This window comes from Anabrus simplex, chromosome 2 (genome assembly GCF_040414725.1).
Source record: "Anabrus simplex isolate iqAnaSimp1 chromosome 2, ASM4041472v1, whole genome shotgun sequence".
NCBI classification, from domain to species: domain Eukaryota; kingdom Metazoa; phylum Arthropoda; class Insecta; order Orthoptera; family Tettigoniidae; genus Anabrus; species Anabrus simplex.
Genome location: NC_090266.1, coordinates 586,105,840 through 586,125,684, shown reverse-complemented (window position 1 = coordinate 586,125,684; position 19,845 = coordinate 586,105,840). Strand labels below are relative to the sequence as shown.

Here is a 19,845-nt window from a genome sequence, read left to right as displayed (position 1 = left end):
TCCCGGATGCAAGCTCACAGCTGCGCGCCCCTAACCACACGGCCAACTCGTTCGGTGCCAATTTTTTATTTTTATTAACAGCTCTTGTAGAGTAGTTTTTCACAAGGAATGCCACACATACTTTTCAAATGTTTTAACAGTTTCTGTACAGTTGGTGACTTACCTTCAGTAAAGAATGTCTCACCAAGTCACAGCAAAAATCATCAATTGCATTACCGGTAAAAATAATCCTATTATTACTACATTTTTTCGGAGTTGTAGGACCCGTTTGTACGATTTTCCTAATAGTTTCCCAGTCAAGTTTCAAAATTTTAGTTGTCTCCGAAATATAACCCTTGCCTACATTGTTCTTCGTAACGTATTCGTATGCATTACATGCCAGCTGTTCACTTTGCTTACTTAAAGTTTTAGTCGCCTTTCTCTCCTTCGTAGAACTACGACTACTCGATTGAGTATATCACCCGCAGGCACGGAACCAGTACTGCTCGGTCGAGTATCATTGCTACTGGTGCTCGGTTGAGGATTTTTTTGCTTGCACTGGTAGAAAAAATTCACAATCTTCTGGTGCGTTAATTTCAAGGTTTGATTCCCACAGCTTCCACATTATTATATGAAGCTAAGTGAAAAGCAATACACAAATATTAATTAATTAATTAAGCAAATATTTCAAGACTTTCAACAGCGAACAAAGCGCGCGCGAATTGTCTTGAGCTGAAAAAAATTAGACTGAATTCTATTGTAATAAGAGGTGCACTGGCAACAGAGCTGTGAGGATTTCTGTTGGGGAATGAGGACTTCCGCTTTAAAGCCCACTGTCGTTATAAATTAACCCCTGCTGGGCAATCGAGGGGCCAGGAAATCAAACGTATGCCATTTCATTTGCTGCCGGCTGAGAATCGGTTGCACGTCCCAACTTGAGCTCCTCCTTCGTTTCAGAGGACATCAGTAGCTAAGCGAAGTCCTCTCTAAAAGAGGTCCGTACTGTGGAAGGAAATCGCTGTTCAGATGAAAACTGTGAAGACAATGGGACTGGCCTTCACTTATTCCTGCCGGTAGGCTTCAAGGTAACTTGCAACATGCTCAGCTGAGCATTAGCTATGGGAACAACCTCTATTGTTTGAATCTAGTTCATGTAACCGGCTAGCACGAAGGAAATACAATCTACTCTACCAGTGGGGAAAAGATTGTCTAATATATTGTGCACTGGTGTAGTAGATATGGGACAATGAACATTAAGCCATTACTGTGATGGAACATGTAAGTTCCTCGATTAACGCTTCGTCTGGACGGTATACATTTTGAAAATACTTTACAGTGGTATTTGTTGTTTTACGGGACAAACAACGGATTTTAAATGTTTTAAAAACTATTTGCCCGAACATTCTAGAAATTGAGACAAATTTTGTCAATCCATATTGGTAACAGTGCCCCGTTTTAATGAGTCAGAATGTGATTTCATGTGTATACTTTAAGCAGGTTTATACTCTTGTTTAAAATTCCACTTTCCCCGGTTTCGAAAAGGTAGTTGTTTAATTTATTTCTTAATCTGTTTACAATCGGGCGAGTTGGCTGTGCGGTTAGAGGCGAGCGGCAGTGAGCTAGCATCCCGGAGATAGTGGGTTCGAATCCCACTGGCGGCAGCCCTGAAGATGGTTTTCCATGGTTTCCCATTTTCACACCAGGCAAATGCTGAGGCTGTACCTTAATTAAGGTCACGGCCGCTTCCTTCCAACTCCTAGGCCTTTTCCATCGTGTCGTCCCAAAACTCACGAGTTTCAAAACTCACGAGTCTCAAAACTCACGAATTCCAGGAAAAGGATTTATAAGAGCAAGTTTCTCTACCTTGGCCAGTCTCAAAACTCACGAATTCCAGGAAGAGGATTAGTAAGAACAGGTTTCTCTACCTGGGCCAGTCTCAAAACTCACGAGCAGGGCCAGTTCTTCTTTGAATGGATAAACGTCCACCCTATTAGTGATGGGATAATGGAATACTTTTAATAATCCAATAACTTCTATCCGATTATTTAAATAATCGAATGAATAATCGTCCGCCTCTGTGGTGTAGTGGTTAGCGTGATTAGCTGCCACCCCCGGAGGCACGGGTTCGATTCCCGGCTCTGCTACGAAATTTGAAAAGTGGTATGAGGGCTGGAACGGGGTCCACTCAGCCTCGGGAGGTCAACTGAGTAGAGGTGGGTTCGATTCCCACCTCAGCCATCCTGGAAGTGGTTTTCCGTGGTTTCCCACTTCTCCTCCAGGCAAATGCCGGGATGGTACCTAAGGCCACGGCCGCTTCCTTCCCTCTTCCTTGCCTATCCCTTCCAATCTTCCCATCCCTCCACAAGGCCCCTGTTCAGCATAGCAGGCGAGGCCGCCTGGGCGAGGTACTGGTCATTCTCCCCAGTTGTATCCCCCACCAAGAGTCTGAAGCTCCAGGACACTGCTCTTAAGGCGGTAGAGGTGGGATCCCTCGCTGTGTGTCCGAGGGAAAAGCCGACCCTGGAGGGTAAACAGATGATGATGATGATAATGATGAATGAATAATCAAATCAAATAATGGAATGAGTTTCAAATATCATTCAGTTATATGCGCCATGAATAAATTTTTCTCTTTAAGTGTGTCGGGTAGATAATCGACTGAAATAAGCGAATAGATGAACTCTTACGAAAAATAGAAACACGCCTTTTTTCCAAATGAATCTCCAAATGTTGAAACTAAATGAGTGAATTAACTGTCTTGATGTATATCTCTAAATAAAATTCCTTATTAAAGTAAATGCCGCCTTGGCCGCATAATGAATCTAAGCCCCAGTACTACCAACTGACAGTTTCTTTTTACTGACAGCGGGCAATATACCTACTTTAATTTGATGTCGTCCGGCTTTATTCATGAACAGCTAGCATGCTGGCCTTTGGTCCAGGGGGTCCCGGGTTCGGTTTCTGGTCAGGTAGAAGATTTTAACTTTCATTAGTTAATTCCTATGGCTCGGGGACTGGGTGTTCGTGCCGTCTTCAGCATTAGACTTCACCTTAGGTAGGGCCTCATCCTCACAGACGTGCAGATCGCCTGTACGACGTCAACTCTAAAGACCTGCAGCAGACCTCCCCGGAGGCCACACGCCATTATTATAAATGGCTTTAAGACAACAGCAAAATATTTTTTTTAAAAAAATAATAATTATACACCTCTGTCTCTTTCATTTACCACCCATTATTTTACCCTGTGGGTTGGGGAGGCAGAATAACATCCACAGTACCCCCTGTTTGTCGTAAAAGGCGACTAAAAAGGGGCCCCAGGAGCTCTTAAATTATTTAAGAGAAGATTAGATAAACAACTGATAGGCAATCTGCTACCTGGGTGACTGCTCTAAATGCATATCAGTAGTGATTGGTTGATTGATTGACTGATTGAGCAAGAGAACGTGGGTTGGCGACCTCGGGGCCCTTTGCTGAATCCGGGAATTGCTTCCACCCACTTGTGGCAGTCTACTTGCTTTCATCTATCCTTAGTCAACTCTTGTTCTTTTCCGAACCCCTACGGTATTAGGTTTCCCGTTAAAACAGTAATAACCACCACCAAGTCCGGCTCCATGGCTAAATGGTTACCGTGCTGGCCTTTGGTCACAGAGGTCCCGTGTTCGATTCCCGGAAGGGTCAAGAATTTTAACCATCATTGGTTAATTCCGCTGGCACGGGGACTGGGTGTATGTGTTGTATTCATCATTAGTTCATCCTCATTACGACGCGCAGGTCGCCTACGGGCGTTGAATCAAAAGACCTGCACCTGGCGAGCCGAACACTCCCGGCACTAAAAGCCATACACCATTTCATTTTACAGTACCACCACCAACATTCATTGTTTTCAACCCTTACTGATTTGTATTGACCATTTACACTTTTTCTTGGCGTGGGAAAGAACCAAAATCACTAAATATCACCATCATCATCGATCTGGAGTCTCTTTGAAGTTATTTAGCGAAATCATTTCAAAGATAGCGACCAACGACTTCGCCATAGAAAATTCTGACGCATTTTAATTTACGACTTGAGAAATTTGGTGAGCCAAGTAGCCAATACTATAGCATTGCACTTCGCGTAACGGCGTGGGCGCGTGATGCAATATATTAATCTTTGCATTTTATGTAATGTCATCTGAGTGCACGACTCATTCATACGTGAGCAGCATGAGTTCGCTTTATTCTCGGAAAGCTTATCAGAGACCGTTCGTCCTACCCGTGCAATTCCTTTAAGGGGGTGGAGATAGGTGATTTTGAGATTGATGAGTTGATGACGTTAGAATTACTTTTCGTGCCATTATTTCGAAAACGTTCACTATCTATTTGCCCTAGTCATTCGAATGGAATTTCAAATGAATAATCGAAAAAATAATCGAATCGAAGAAATACTGTAATTGAATAAACGAAAAATTAAGCAAATGGATTAATAGAATAAAATTAAATAATCGAATAAGCGAATAATTTGCATTCGATTTTTCAATCACTACAACCTACCCACATAACGACTGTAGATATTTGAAAATTTAATCGGAATTTTGTGACAAGGTCCATTGTTAGCGCCAGCCGGAACTGCGTGCCCTCTTGTAATTGGCACCTCTCTCATCAAGAGGTGGGCCTGTCGTGTAGCCTCATACAAAGTATACGCGACAGGGGGTTGAGAAACCCACGGACGCCATGGACCCGCGCGGATAACCGCACTCGGCCTTTCAAATGAAGGCCTAGTTCCATAAGCCGCTGTAAAGCTTTGTCTTTTTCAATGCATTTTATGTTTATGTATTTTTATATTTTTTTACTATTTATATATTTCTGTCAATTGGTTTAGTATGCTTAATTTGGTTCAATTGGTCTTTTTTCACTATTTCCATTACTTTTATCTACATATTTACATGATTAATTTAACAAGAAAAGATTTACTTTCTGTCTAACCCATCTTAAGGATGAAGGAAGTGACTCTCAGAAATGCACCTACATCTCTTGTCTCCTCATATTTTTTTGTGTTTCGTTCGATCCTCTTATCAAGTTGGTAGTATTTCTTTCTTCTTTTTAAACCCTCTAGGTTCAACTCAATCCTCATAATCTTCTTATCTGATTTCTCAGCTTCTTGCTTAAGCCCTTTTATTAAGTTTTTTATTCGAGGGTGAGGTCTTCCCAGAACATTGTTTATTTGGTGATTCCACCCCTCCACAGAATTGTTTGTTCTGTGTCTTCTGTTATAGCAGTTCCACGTTTCCACTGGAACTAGTAGATTTTGTAGCCAATGATCGACAAAATAGTCAAAAAATATCGTCAACATTTGGTCTTCGGGGGCGTTACTATGAATGTAGATCCACCCCTCGTCTACATCCTCAGGCGGTAGGAAGGCAAGTGCCGCACACATTGTAATTGTTTGTCGGACTTCCTGATTCGTTTTGTAGGCTTCAGTGAGGCCGACTTCCTGAACCTTTCGCCAGAGACTTTGACATAAATGGAAGAAGCATCCTTGCACTTTGATAGAAGGAAATACTTCTTTTATTGCTTTGATAGCGGCTGCCTCAAAGTCGACGTTTATTTCATTTGGGTTCCATTCTGGGATCTCATGTTTTATGATATTAAATAATCTAGCGTATGTTCCCGTGGTCTTATTAGGGAGAAGAGCAAATATGACAGGTGTTATGTTTGTTTCCTCGCTGGTGCTTCCAAGATCAGCATGTATTGTATATAGCTGTGAAAACTGGCTGCTGCAACTTTTGAAAGTACCATCCATTAGAAATGTCCTATGCGCTTTGAGACATTCTCTTCCCTTTGCGCTTGAAAATACTAATATTCTTTCTCCATCCCTGTTGTCTGCAAGAAGAAATGTACTGCCATCGGTCATGCGTAGAGTGTCTTCATCTAAATTAATGTCGTTTCGATGTTTTGGCTCTTTTTGGACTCCCTGGGCTTTATTTCGGTGCCTGTAGAGTGATGATTTTATACTGGAAAATTGAGGTACCCTGGTGATAAATTCATATCCTCTTTGCTGCAAGGATTCAAATTCTTCTGTGTAGACCTGTAACAAAAAATATTATCCTTTCTTTCTTGTACCTAACTTACAGTAATAACCAATAGTACCAATATGTCTTAAGTACTTACTTACTCGGAACAAATATAATTTATAAACCATTTCTATTAACGCTTGTTGTTTGAAAGGGCCTAACACCTAGGTCATCGGCTCAATTTCTATTGAAACGACACAGATAACAGGCTGTTAGCTACAATGCACGAGCAGACACGCGCGCGATTTTTAACGGTCTTTAATTTCGTCTGCGGACTCTTCAAAAATAAAAACGAGTGAGTTGGCTGCGAGTTCAGGGGCAAGCAACTGGGTTCGAATCCCTCTTTCGGCAGCCCTGAAGATGGTTTTCCGTGGTTTCCCATTTTCAGACCAGGCAAATGCTGGGGCTTTACCCTAATTAAGGCCACAGCCGCTTCCTTCCCACTCCTAGTTCTTCCCTATTCTATCGTCGCCATAAGACCTATCTGTGTCGGTGCGACGTAACCAACATGTAAAAAAAAAAAAAAAATGTTTAACTTACCTGTGTAACTGATGTTTCATGTTCTTCGCGAACTCGTTTCTTGGCCTGGCTGACTGCTTTGTACACATCGAGGCTTGCTTCATCAGGTACACACTGGTGGACTGTTTCACTAAAAACACTATTGTCACTTGCAGTTATCACTTTACCGGCACACGCGGATGACAGTCTTTTATAGCAAAACCATACTGTTTCGCCCGACTTGTTCTCTCGTTGCTTGTAAAACCTATAACCATTGTACACTAAATTTATTTTACCTCTTTGTGAAGAAATGAATTGCATGTTGTGCACTGTTCGATGGCACCAAGCAAAATAACTAAATAAAGATCAGTGTTACACTTGGGGAATTTGATCTTTGGTAGGATGATAATTCCTGTTAATAGTACGTGGGAAATACCATGCTAAAAGTCGGTGGAAAAACATGGGTTGAAGGGAAGCGTGATTCATCGCGCAGCTCGTCCCTCCTGCGGTCATCGCAAGCACCTGCTGTCCGGAGTCGTGAATTTTGAGACTCATTAGAATGTTTACTTTAGTGACCAGTTTGTATTCGTGAGTTTTGGGACTCATTAGAATGTTTACTTTAGCGACCAGTTTGTGTTCGTGAGTTTTGAGACTATTTGTTACTAATTTTAGCCCGTGAGTTTTGGGACTCGTGAGTTTTGAGACATAACCTTTTCCATCCCATCGTCGCCATACGACCTATCTGCGTCGGTGCGACGTAAAGCCACTAGCAATCTGTTTACCCTCCAGGTTTGGTTTTTCCCTCGGACTCAGCGAGGGATCCCACCTTTACCGCCTCAAGGCCAGTGTCCTGGAGCGTAAGACTTTGGGTCTGGGATACAACCGGGAAGGAGGACCAGTACCTCGCTCAGGCTTCCTCACCTGCTATGCTCAACGGGGGCCTTGTGGAAGATGGGAAGATTGGAAGGAAGCGGCCGTGGCTTTGAGTTAGGCACCATCCCGGCATTTGCCTAGAGGAGAAGTGGGAAACCACGGAAAACCACTTCGAGGGTAGCTGAGGTAGGAATCGAACCCACCTCTACTCAGTTAAACTCCTGAGGCTGAGTGGACTCCGTTCCAGTCTTCATTCCACTTTTAATATTTCGTGCGGAGCCGGGAATCGAACTCAGGCCTCCGGGGTTGGCAGCTAATCACGCTAACCACTACACCACAGAGGCGAACAGTTGCTTAATTTCACTCATGACATAGTCAAGTAGATAGTACTGGTAGGTACTTTCCTGGCTCACCACATGTTACTCTTACATACATTGCTTTCTTCAAAAATCGTCTGTCAGATTACGTCTTCTCTACAGTGACACTGTCTTATTAAAAATAAATTTCCCTGCTAGTATGTCAGTAACCAATTCTGAGTTCTTCGGAAACCCTTTTATCTACCCATTATGCAGGTTTCCTGTGTGTAAAAGTGATTTTTCACTATGATCTTTACAATCTGAGATGCTATTTTTGTAATTATAGATATCCCCTTAAAGAATAACAGACAGTCCTTACTGTATCTGGAAAAGGCATGTGCTCCTTATTTGATAAAGGGAAGATGTTTCATTTTAAACCTACTCCATGCAGTAAATATAGCCCTATTACAGTATTATCTGAAAGAATGAATGCAATGATTTTCGTCCAATTCCATTGCGGACGCCAATGAGTAAGCAAGAGAGATGATCGAGTTAGTGTCTACGCGGTTTGGGTCACATAGCTGTCAGCTTGCAATCGGGAAATAGTGGGGTCGAACCACACTGGCGGCAGCGCTGAAGATAGTTTTCCGTAGTTTCCTATTTTCACACCAGACAAATGCTAGGGCTGTGCCTTATTTAAGGCTACGATGGCTTCCTTCCCACTCCTAGACAGCAATAGAGACAGAAAATTTTGAAACTGCAACACAAGAAATGAATGTGCTGTAAGAGGTAGCAAAACAAACAGGCTTGCGGATATTTCTTGAAAGGACGGAATTGATGCCAAACATAAAATACAACACGACCCAACTATACACCAAATACAGAACAATATACCTTGTGCATAAGCTGAAATACCGGTGAGTGGATCCAATCAAACGGACTAAATGCAGAGGCTTGAACGGCCAGAGCAAATAATAATAATAATAATAATAATAATAATAATAATAGTGATAAAAATTGGAAGTAGCTTTCTAAACAACCCGGAACATGTATAACAAAAAGTGCTTTTCTATAAATACCAAAATTCGTCATTACAACACTGTAGTCAACCCGGAATCTATCTATGCGTCAGAATGCCTTATCCTCTCTAAGAAATATTGTATGTGCTCACCAAGAGAGAAACTTTCTCCACAACATACCTGTCCTTGGCCCAAACTACAAAAAACGGGATCTACATAAGAAAATCCAGACAAGAAATCTACTCAAGATAGTAATTAATAATAATAAAAGAATAATAAATACGAATTATAATCTTTCTTTCTTTCTTTCTTTCTTTCTTTCTTTCTTTCTTTCTTTCTTTCTTTCTTTCTTTCTTTCGTAATCTGTTTACGCTCCAGGGTTGGTTTTTCCGTCGGACACAGCGGGGGATCCCACCACTACCGCCTTAAGGGCAGTGTCCTGGAGCGTTGGCAATGGGTAGGGGGATATAACTGGGAAGGAGGATCAGTGTCTCACCCAGGCGGCCTCACCTGCTATGATGAACAGGAGCCTTGTGGGATATGGGAAGATTGGAAGGAATGGACAAGGAAGAGGGAAGGAAGCGGTCGTGGCCGTAAGTTAGGTACCATCCCGGCATTTGCCTGGAGGAGAAGTCGGAAACTGCGGAAAACCACTTCGAGGATGGCTGAGGTAGGAATCAAACCCATCTCTACTCATTTGACCTCCCGAGGCTGAGTGGGCCCCGTTCCAGCCCTCGTACCACTTTTCCAATTTCGTGGCAGAGCCGGGAATAGAACCCATGCCTCCGGGTAGCTAATCACGCTAACCACTACACCACACAGGACATAATAATAATAATAATAATAATAATAATAATAATAATAATAATAATAATCCCACTATCGGCAGCCCTGAAGATGGTTTTCCGTGGTTTCCCATTTTCACACCAGGCAAATGCTGGGGCTGTACCTTAATTAAGGCCACGGCCGCTTCCTTCCAACTCCTAGGCCTTTCCTATCCCATCGTCGCCATAAGACCTATCTGTGTCGGTGCGACGTAAAGCCCCTAGCAAAATATAATAATAATAATAATAATAATAATAATAATAATAATAATAATAATAATAATAATAATGTTATTTGCTTTACGTCCCAATAACTACTTTTACGGTTTTCGGAGTCGCCGAGGTGCCGAAATTTAGTCCCGCAGGCGTTATTTTACGAGCCAATAAATATACCGACACGAGGCTGACGTATTTGTCCACCTTCAAATACCAACTAAAGATAGAGACGATCACGGACATAATGCGAAAACGCAGGGATTGCTTCTACGGTCACCTTCGACGGATGGATGACTCTCGATGGACAAAACGCATTTTTAATCATATTGACTCAGAACCAAAAACAACAATTCCCTAGTACTTTAACGTCACGAAATACATCGAAGAAATGGGCCTACGACTTGATGACGCGCACAAACGAGAACTTTTCAAAACAAGCATCGATCGTAACCTTTGGGACTTTCCGGGATGAGAAAAGGCCAACTGGTGTAAAGAGGTTGGATGAACGTCGTGCTCTACACAGCGATCTCATGAAAACCTACTGGATCAAACGAAAATTGAATAAACGCCAGAATGTATAATACCATGGTCCCTAGTTGGCCGATTAGCGAACAGTAAATAAATAAATAAATAAATAAATAAATAAATAAATAAATAAATAAATAAATAAATAAATAAATAAATCATTAATGGCGTATGGCCTCCTTAGAGGCTTGACGCAGGTCATTCAAGTTGACGCCCATGGGCGATCTGCGCATCTGTGAGGATGGTGTCCTACTTGTAATAAATTCTAATGTTGAAAAACGGCGTACACACCCAGCCACCAAGCCAGAGGAATTAACCAATGAAGGTTAAATTCCCCAACCCGGCCGGGAATCGAGCCCGGGACCGCTTTGATGAAAGATAACCAGTTAGCCATGGAGTCGGACTTCTTCTTCTTCCTAGGTAAGAAACATGTTAATCCGCAGATTTTTTGGTGTGATCATTTTGCTTCTCTTTTATCTTTTGAGGTGTGATAACCAAGTGGCACTATCACTAACTTCTCACCAAGGTAGTCGTGGTTTGAATCCCACCAATGCCTGTGGGATTTTGTAATGAAACGTCATGTCTCTGTGGATTGGAATCTACGTAAAATTGGAGGTCTTGCTTCTATAATCACGATATCAAGAGTCACGCAATATTACAAGCTTTCCTGCTTTGCTTCTTTGAGGTTTAAAAATCTTACGTATAGCGTTTGAGGGTTGAATGTGGTTAAGGCGAAATAATTGGTCCTTCGCCGCTTACATTTAGTTTAGGTTACACTCATCTCTCCCAGTCAGGTGGTATAGGCTAGGCTACAGTGTGGTTTGTTGGGCGAGCTGTTGTGTGGGTGGGAGAGTCAAGGTCGATACTCCACAGCTACGTTCACAGAACAGATGTGAGGCTGTCCAGTTTACTGGGAGCCGTCGTGTTACCGGGTGGTACAATAAGGAAAAACGTATTTTCCTAGTGGCGGCTCGTCCTTAGGTTAGAGTGACAACACAATTTGTGTTTAGTTATATTAATCACTGAGCCAGGAGTTAAAGTGGACTGGATTGCAGTTCTAGCTATAAGTGTTTGAGAGGTCGATATTTATCCGGTAAAATACTACTATTATTATCAGTATTATTATTATTATTATTATTATTATTATTATTATTATTATTATTATTATTATTATTATTTTACCACGTCTACACTAGTTGATCCATCTTTGTTTGTGTTTTATATTATAATTTCTCTCTCTCACTGACCGAGCAAGTGGCCGCGTGGTTTGGGTCACGTAGCTATCAGCTTGCATTCGGGAGACAGTGGGTTCGAACCCCACTGTCCGCAGCCCTGAAGATGTTTTCCGTGGTGTCACAATTTCACACCAGACAAATGCTGCGGCTGTATCTTAATTAAGACCACGGTCGCTTCCTTCCCACTCCTAGCCCTTTCCTGTACCGTCAACGCCATAAGACCGGTCTGTGCCTGTGCGACTAAAGTGAAATGTAAAAAAAAAAAAAAAAAAAAAAAAAATCTCCACTGTCAAGCAGAACTTCGATTCCTACCTCCGAGAACGTGTAACCCTACTTCTTGCTAAGAAAACGGCTGAACTTTAGTGTACCGACATACTTAATACCGCACATTCAGCGCATTCCCTGGACTGTTTATTTCATGGAGTCAGAATAACATTTGAAGCTCCTTATTTCTCTTTATATATATATATATATATATATATATCACTGCAATTGGGTTCGAATCCCACCGTCGGCAGCCCTGAAGATGGTTTTCCGTGGTTTCCCATTTTCACACCAGGCAAATGCTGGGGCTTTACCTTAATTTTTTTTGCTAGTTGCTTTACGTCGCACCGACACCGATAGGTCTTATGGCTACGGTGGGACAGGGAAGGGCTAGGAGTGGGAAGGAAGCGGCCGTGCCCTTAATTAAGGTACAGCCCCAACATTTGCCTGGTGTGAAAATGGGAAACCACGGAACCTTAATTAATGAAGGCCACGGCCGCTTCCTTCCCACTCCTAGGCCTTTCCTACCCCATCGTCACCATAAGACCTGTCTGTGTCGGTGCGACGTAAAGCCTCTAGCAAAGAAAAATATATCACTATTATTTTTAAATAGTGATGTTAAAAATATTTCAAGAAGTAGGATCATATTTGGTAGTTAACATGTTTTGATTTAATTTGGAACCTTATATCTATCCTGCTGTCGTATATGTATTTACTGTAAGCGGAACGTTTAGGAATATTTGACCTCTAAAAGATGCAGTCATTATCAGTCATTGAATTCTCCTAAAGAAAGAAGCCTCCTCTGTATATTTTTTTGGTTAATATAGAACTCCGTTCATTTTCTATCCAGTAATTGGAAGATAGTGGGTTCGAGCCCCACTGCCGGCAGCCCTGAAGATGGTTTTCCGTGGTTTCCCATTTTCACACCAGGCAAATGCCGGGGCTGTACCTTAATTAAGGCCACGGCCGCTTCCTTCCACTTCCTAGGCTTTTCCTATCGCATCGTCGCCATAAGACCTATCTGTGTCGGTGTGACGTAATACAAATAGGAAAAAAAGCATTTTCTATCAGAGGATCAGTGCAAATTCGACATTCTATGGGATACTGCTCTTGTCATTATCTTCGCTTATAATGAGAGGTGATGTAATAAACAAATATTTCAAAAGGGACTAAAAATAATAAAATTGAAATGCAGCTCCAGAGAAACTTCAGAGGCATATTTGCAGATCTGCTTCAAACTTTCTTGAACTTCATTTAACACACATCTCTTATTTTATTCTAAATATGAAACAAATCCACCTGAAAACTACCCCGCCCAGATGTTCCTTTTATCTCCCATGAGATCACGAAAACTACTGTATAATATTTCAAGGGGCACTGTAAAATTATCTGACATTATCGCCACGTGTGGCCACAAACTTCACCTCACCAGCATTACAAATGTCAGGTTGGCCAAAGATGTAGCACTGTATCGTAATATTGAGTCAAATGGAAGGAAATTACAATACTAACTGCTCCACAAGTGCACCTCTCTCTCTCTCTCTCTCTCTCTCCCACACTCCGACTTAAAGGGGAGGTTCTTAGCGCTCTCGGCTCGTATCAGCTGGAACCTCACGCTCACTTCGCTTAGGATCTCACTGCTGAGCGTGCAATGTCGCGTTACAGCCCATGTCTGTTAATATGACAGTACGCACGTTTACAGAACAATTTTTGGTTATAATTGCTGTTTTTAAATACTGAAACAAATTATTACTAACACGTAACTCAACTTGTAGGCTAATCCGTGACTAGAGGAGTAAAGTGAGTTAGTCCTGAGCCGTCACTGAGTTGTTATTCATTCCTGTGCGAGTGCTTTTGTGATCGTTCCTCAGATTCATTGCTTGCCTTGTACGCTGAGAGTGTGCGGCCTAGCAGTTGTGTACAGTAGTTTCGTGTCGACAGTGAATAGTGTGACTACTATAAATAGCCATGGAGGAAGTCATGTGGAAACAATTCTATGAGAAAGTGAAGGGCGAAGAAGAGAAGAAAAAGACTTTCACTGACCATGATATCAGGTGAGCATTGTAGAATTTCATTTCTTGTTTAAGTTTTAATTTTAAGGGTTTAGGTTATATGCCAAATCTCTCCAATGTGTGTTTCCACGCTTTCATCTTTGTCGATTACTGAATTGCTGTACTTGAGTTTCATACATTTGCGTGCACTTTTATGCTTCATCTTTAATTCCTTAGAGAAAATAACTATTATTTCTATCGTACGGTATTCAGATTTTATTCGAAAGACTGTTGAAGGTGAATGCTCCCTCTGTCATATTTGACAATGTAGTCACGTATACAGGTGGACTATTGGTTTTGCTATAGGTACAAGTAACAGTTCTTGTGTTTAACTGAAATTGGCGCTCAGAATGGTAGGCTTAAGGAGAAATTGCTTTTTAGGTGTGGAATGCCTGTGAGAATTATTATATAAATTTTGCCATATTATTACAGCAATTTTTACGAGAGTGGGCTCTTGTCGTATGGGGTGAAGCGACTACTAAGTTCGTATGTTTATGTGAATTTCTATTAACATGAATATAAATGTTAATATTACTAAGGAAGATTTACGATACATTGAAATCAAATACATCTTTCATTTAGGTTAATTGAAGTACGTACGTCCGAACCTACACTTCACGCTCCAGCGCAATCGATAGGAATTATTGGTAGAACTGAAATGAAAATAAAATTAGCCATCATTTTAGGTACTACAGCATTTTACACTGGTCAATATGAGCTAAGTGACGTTGACAGACCATCTCATTCTTTCGCGATGAACAACGTTTAAAATAGAGCATTACGTAATCAGGGACCGAGGTTATCGAGGTACACTGTTATGCTCTCAACTTCTCTACTGCTGGAACAACACGAGGACTTCCCAATGCTATCGCGAGCGCAGAAATGAATAGACTTAGGTATTATGTGAAAGAACGAGTGTTACTGTTAATTTTGAACAATCTTGCGACGTATCTGATCACAATTTGTATGCATAACAACTCTCTACAAGCAGATTGCTTAGGTTGACCTTACGTCCTTATTCACCGCCTGGTCGTCTGTAAACAATACTTTTACATTAGGCCTACATGACAGTGTGAGCCTGAATGGGCCACATATCGTGTGGAAGATAAGAAGATTGACTCTGAGAAAACCACATTTTAGTCTTGTGTTCAAAGAAAGTCATTTCGTAACTTTTGTTTTAAGCCAAGAGCTAGATTCGAAATTATTAGACTGTTTTAGGTACATATTATTTATGACGGCTGTGCCCTTTAAGGCCAAGGTCCCTGTAATACAATATAGTTTTCATTTGAGATTGTGTTTGTGTTTTCTGTGCATTCCTGGGACCGACACGTAAAATAACTCTTGCGGAACAAAATTTCGGACACTTGGGCTCCTCCGAAAACTGTAGAAGTAGTGGTGGGGCTTAATTATTGATTTGTGTGGTAGTGCTAAGGCCCAATATATCTAAACCCTTCTCAGGTCTACTCTCAGATGCTGCTAGTATGAACGTGATAGATGCCCAAACATACACCGAAGCGTCCACAACAGGTAATCAGATAATAACGTACAAGTTAGGAGGTCTTTAATGTGTAAGACCGAGGTAGTTGGGCGTGCGTTTAGGGTCGCATGGCTGTGAGCTTGCATTCAGGGGTTGGTGGGTTTGAATCCCATAGTCGGCAGCCCCGAAGATTTTTTCTTCATAGTTTCCCATTTCCACACCAGGCAAATGCTGGGTCTGTATCTTAATGTCATGGTTGCTACCTTCTCAGTTCTAGCTCATTCCCATCCTTCCGTCGCCGAAAACCGTCGATGTGTGACGTTAAACGACTAGCCAACATGTAAGAGATTCGTCATTATGAACATACAGTGCTAAGTAGTTCAGGTTTCTAAAAACAAGAAATGCGATGGATTCCAATTTTCTGCTAGTTCGTGTCCGGCCTCGTACACTAATACTCAAGATGCGAGAAGAACACAGCACCTCCTCTTCCATGTTGCGGCGTGATTACAAAAATTACGATCAGCTGACTGGAGTACAGCGATGCGGTGACATACGGATAGGCCAGGAAAATTAGAATTTCTAATAATTGTATTCTTAGCAATGATGAACTAGAACCTGGAGTCGTTTAGCTTAAATTAAAATGTAAATTGCACAAATAACGGAATATTTTAATGGAAATTTCGCTTATTCTGTGCTTATTAAAAAAAAATTAAATGACGAAGAAAAGTGGAAATCTCTATCCGTGCATGGTACACTTTTGACTGAAGTAGGTCTACTTCAAACCAAAGCCAAAGTAGCGAGACAGATTGAGTGACTTGTTATGCAGGACAACGTTGGAAGCAAGAAAAGGAACATGAGTACCAAACATTACCGAAACATGACCAACAAACAAAAGACTAATGAACTCTGAAAGACAAAACATATCGTCGTTGCCGGGACAAAACCTCCTATGTGATAATGTTTTGGAGATATACTGACCCGCAGCACATACATTGTGAAGAGCGAGAATGCCTTGACAATATGCACACGATATTGCACCTTAGATGACAGAATCTTACCAGCCGAAGTTCTAAGCTAAAATTATTTCATATAGGAGGTTTTGTCCCGGCAGTGACGATATATATCAGGAAACCAAAAAAATGCAACTTCACTTCGGGTAAAGGGAATATAGTCAATCACTTAACACAGAGAATATCTTGGTAATGGAATAAGGGAATGCATGCATATTAAAAAGTGGTGGTGACATTATAAAGCAATCCACACGTACACCTGAACAACGAACACACTCCTCAAAATCCAATCAGTAGCATCTACACTGAATATTCGACCCTATAAACAAGCTACAAGTAATTCAAGGAATGGCTTTACACACAGTATGCTTTTTTATGCTCGCAGTTTAACGTCGCACTAACATATCGAAGATCTTCTGCGTCGCAAGGATGGTAAAGGGTTAGGATTGGGAAGGTAGTGGCCGAGGTACATGGCATGAATATGGGAAATCATGGAAAACCCTCTTCAGGGCTGCCGACGATGGGATTCTAACCCACCATCTCCCGAATGCAAGCTCACAGCTATGCGACATCAACCACAGAGCTAAATCGTCCGGTCTAAACGTTTACAACATAGAAGTTTGTGTATGTATGTATGTCTACTCCTTAGTCCCGTTTCCTGTTACGGGGATGAGATGAAATGATATAGCCTGTTTTTACGACCGGGTGTCCTTCCTGACACCAACCTCGGTCGAGGAGCTGATGATGAAAAGAATGATGGTGGATGAATGACATTGTGTAAGGTGGTGGAAAAAATCGGCTGTGCCCTATGGCTAGGAACTGCCGCGGCATTTGCCTGGAAGTGGAAATGGGAAACCACAGAAAACCATTCTCGGGACAGCAGACGGTGGGGTTCGAACCCATTCATCTCCCGAATGCAGAATTTGGCTCTATAGCCTTAGCGTGTTAACATGCGTGGCCACTCATTCGGTAGAGAACATCAAAGTATATAAATTATAATTTCGTGTGGCTGTTACCGCCTGGTATAGCCCTTGTTTAACAGAGCCACCGATGAGTGAGCAGCGTCTGCTGGGAAGGTTACCTGTAGTCTATGCTATTGTATTGGAGAGAAGTCAGCCGATAGAGATTTGTCTTTCAAAGTTTGTGACGCAGTCCACGATATCCATGTAACATGGTGGCCGGTTTCCGTGGAACCATGCGTTTTTTCATTATAATAGTATGGTGAACTGTTATTATTGAACAAAATAACCGTGTGGTTCCAAGGTAACCGGCCACCATCGAACATGGATATCTTGGACTGCTGATGACGTCACAAACTTTGAAAGATAAATTTCGATCAGCTGACTTCTCTCCACTACACTAGCATAGCATGGTAACGTTCGGCTCCATGACTAAATGGTTACCGTGCTGGCCTTTGGTTACAGGGGTCCCGGGTTCGATTCCCGGCAGGGTCCGGAATTTTAACCATAATTGGTTCATTTCCCTGGCACGGGAGCTCGGTGTATGTGTCGTCTTCATCATCAATTTATCCTCATCACGACGCGCTAGGTCGCCTGCGGGCGTCCAATTAAAGACCTGCATCTGGCGACCCGAATTTGTCCTCGGACACTCCCAGTACTAAAAGCCATACGCAATTTCATTTCAGTATAGTAAAGATAAGATGGCTTTTCTAGCCTAATGGCTCATGGAGAGTACAGGTGTATGTATGGCTGCACACTTTCTTGACCTACTGCGCAGAGGTGAATGTAACCCAATCGACACTGCACTTCCACAGACTTTTGCCTCCAGAAAAAATCTGCGGATGTGTGAAATGTCTGCAATAGTTTACTCATTTGGGCAGATGACTGAGGAGACGGTGAACTGGTGTTAGTGAAAGAGATGAATAGAGATGTGCTAGGTAAGAAATTGCATACGAAGTGATTTGACATCGTATATCCAGTGAAAAATTTGATAAAGCCAATCCACCAGTGTCTCGGTTCTAGAAGTTCTGTCTTAGGTTTCTTGGAAGTTTATCCTTTCGTACGAAAAAGAGTTAAGCAAAAGTTCCTTAAATCGATTATTGCTGCAGGTGACTTTTAAACATTCTGTACCCGACATTTATTACTACTATCATGCAGCCTGGCAACTAATAATTACTTATTAAGCTGTCCCTTATTTTAATCCTTAATGTCTTCGTTAGGACTGGGAGGCATAGTTCATTATTTTATCTATAACACTCTACTTTAATAATCAATTATATACACTGACTGACAGAGCAAATGCAACACCAAGAAGGAGTGGTCAGAACTTTATGCCAATTGCAGGGTAGACTGACGTCACTGAGGTATGCTCATGGTGTGAAATGCGCCGCTGTGCTGCGCACGTAGCGAACGATAAATGGGACACGGCGTTGGCGAATGGCCCACTTCGTACCGTGATTTCTCAGCCGACAGTCATTGTAGAACGTGTTGTCGTGTGCCACAGGACACGTGTATAGCTAAGAATGCCAGGCCGCCGTCAACGGAGGCATTTCCAGCAGACAGACGACTTTACGAGGGGTATGGTGATCGGGCTGAGAAGGGCAGGTTGGTCGCTTCGTCAAATCGCAGCCGATACCCATAGGGATGTGTCAAGGCCGCACTAGATAGACAGGCCACAAGGCTCGGACCGTGACGTCACGCTAGTGGCTGGCGTTCAGCATGGCAGTGTAGGGCCCGCTCTCACTTTCACCATGATATTATTCATTTATTCAACCTTAACGATGAAATTGAACACTCCTTCAATTGTGGCTTTACTTAGGCTTGTATACTACACGAGTTTTATGCGGCGAGAAAACTGGAAGGGCAGTACATGTACATTTCTTTACGTAAAATGATGATGACATCTGTCACTTGTAACTCAACACGGTATCTTTAAAAGATTAGAACGCATAATACGTATACAAAACGTTTTAATGTTACTAGGAAAATGCATGATGACAATTCACAACAATAGTCTGAAACCTTTCTTAGAAATTAAGCTGCAACTTAAAACTTACCTAAGAATTCCTAAGGTTTCAGTTTGTACATTTTTATTTTCCTGAGGATTTCTTCTTCTCAGCGATGAGTTTATCTACGGTAACTTTTCTATTGTTATTCAATAATATATTACAAAAGATGTATATACATCTGTCAACGAAATGTTTAAAACTATTTATTTAATCACTGCATGTTTAAACATTTTCGTTTTCCAGAACATTGTTGACAAGCGAAGTCAGAATTTTTCTCTGAGAATCCTCATGTAAAAACATTAGTATACAGGTTTACATTTTGTAGCTCTAAAAGAGTCTGGTACAACACAGGGCAGGAGCAAGCCAAGGCCGCACTAGATAGACTCAGACATTTTTTTTGTCTGACTCAGAGTTGTCAAAATCAGGATAAGTTGTCAGCTTGATTAAGCCAGTTATTTATTAAGATTTTAAATAAATGACCATTATCAAACAATTTTGTGTGTGTGTGTGTGTTTCGTCAAATGGATTTTGAAAAGTGGTTTGTAAATTGCTTTTGCA

The 19,845-nt window shown here is 41.7% G+C and overlaps 1 protein-coding gene across 3 annotated transcripts in view; it reads left to right on the top strand.

The window, feature by feature from the left end:
• The window catches only part of stac (C2 and C2B_Munc13-like domain-containing protein staccato), a 338,745-nt gene that overhangs the window by 43,973 nt on the left and 274,927 nt on the right, over window positions 1-19,845 (top strand). Inside the window, exons 1-2 of one of the 3 annotated variants that reach the window (XM_067140967.2) lie at window positions 11,264-11,375; window positions 13,653-13,835. The exons of 1 other annotated variant lie outside the window; for it this stretch is intronic. In XM_067140967.2, the coding sequence (XP_066997068.2) occupies window positions 13,750-13,835 (86 nt within the window). In that variant the 5' untranslated portion in view covers window positions 11,264-11,375; window positions 13,653-13,749. Of the gene's footprint in view, window positions 1-11,263; window positions 11,376-13,419; window positions 13,836-19,845 lie in introns of those variants that run through there. One more of the 3 variants, XM_067140966.2, reaches the window with a different exon arrangement.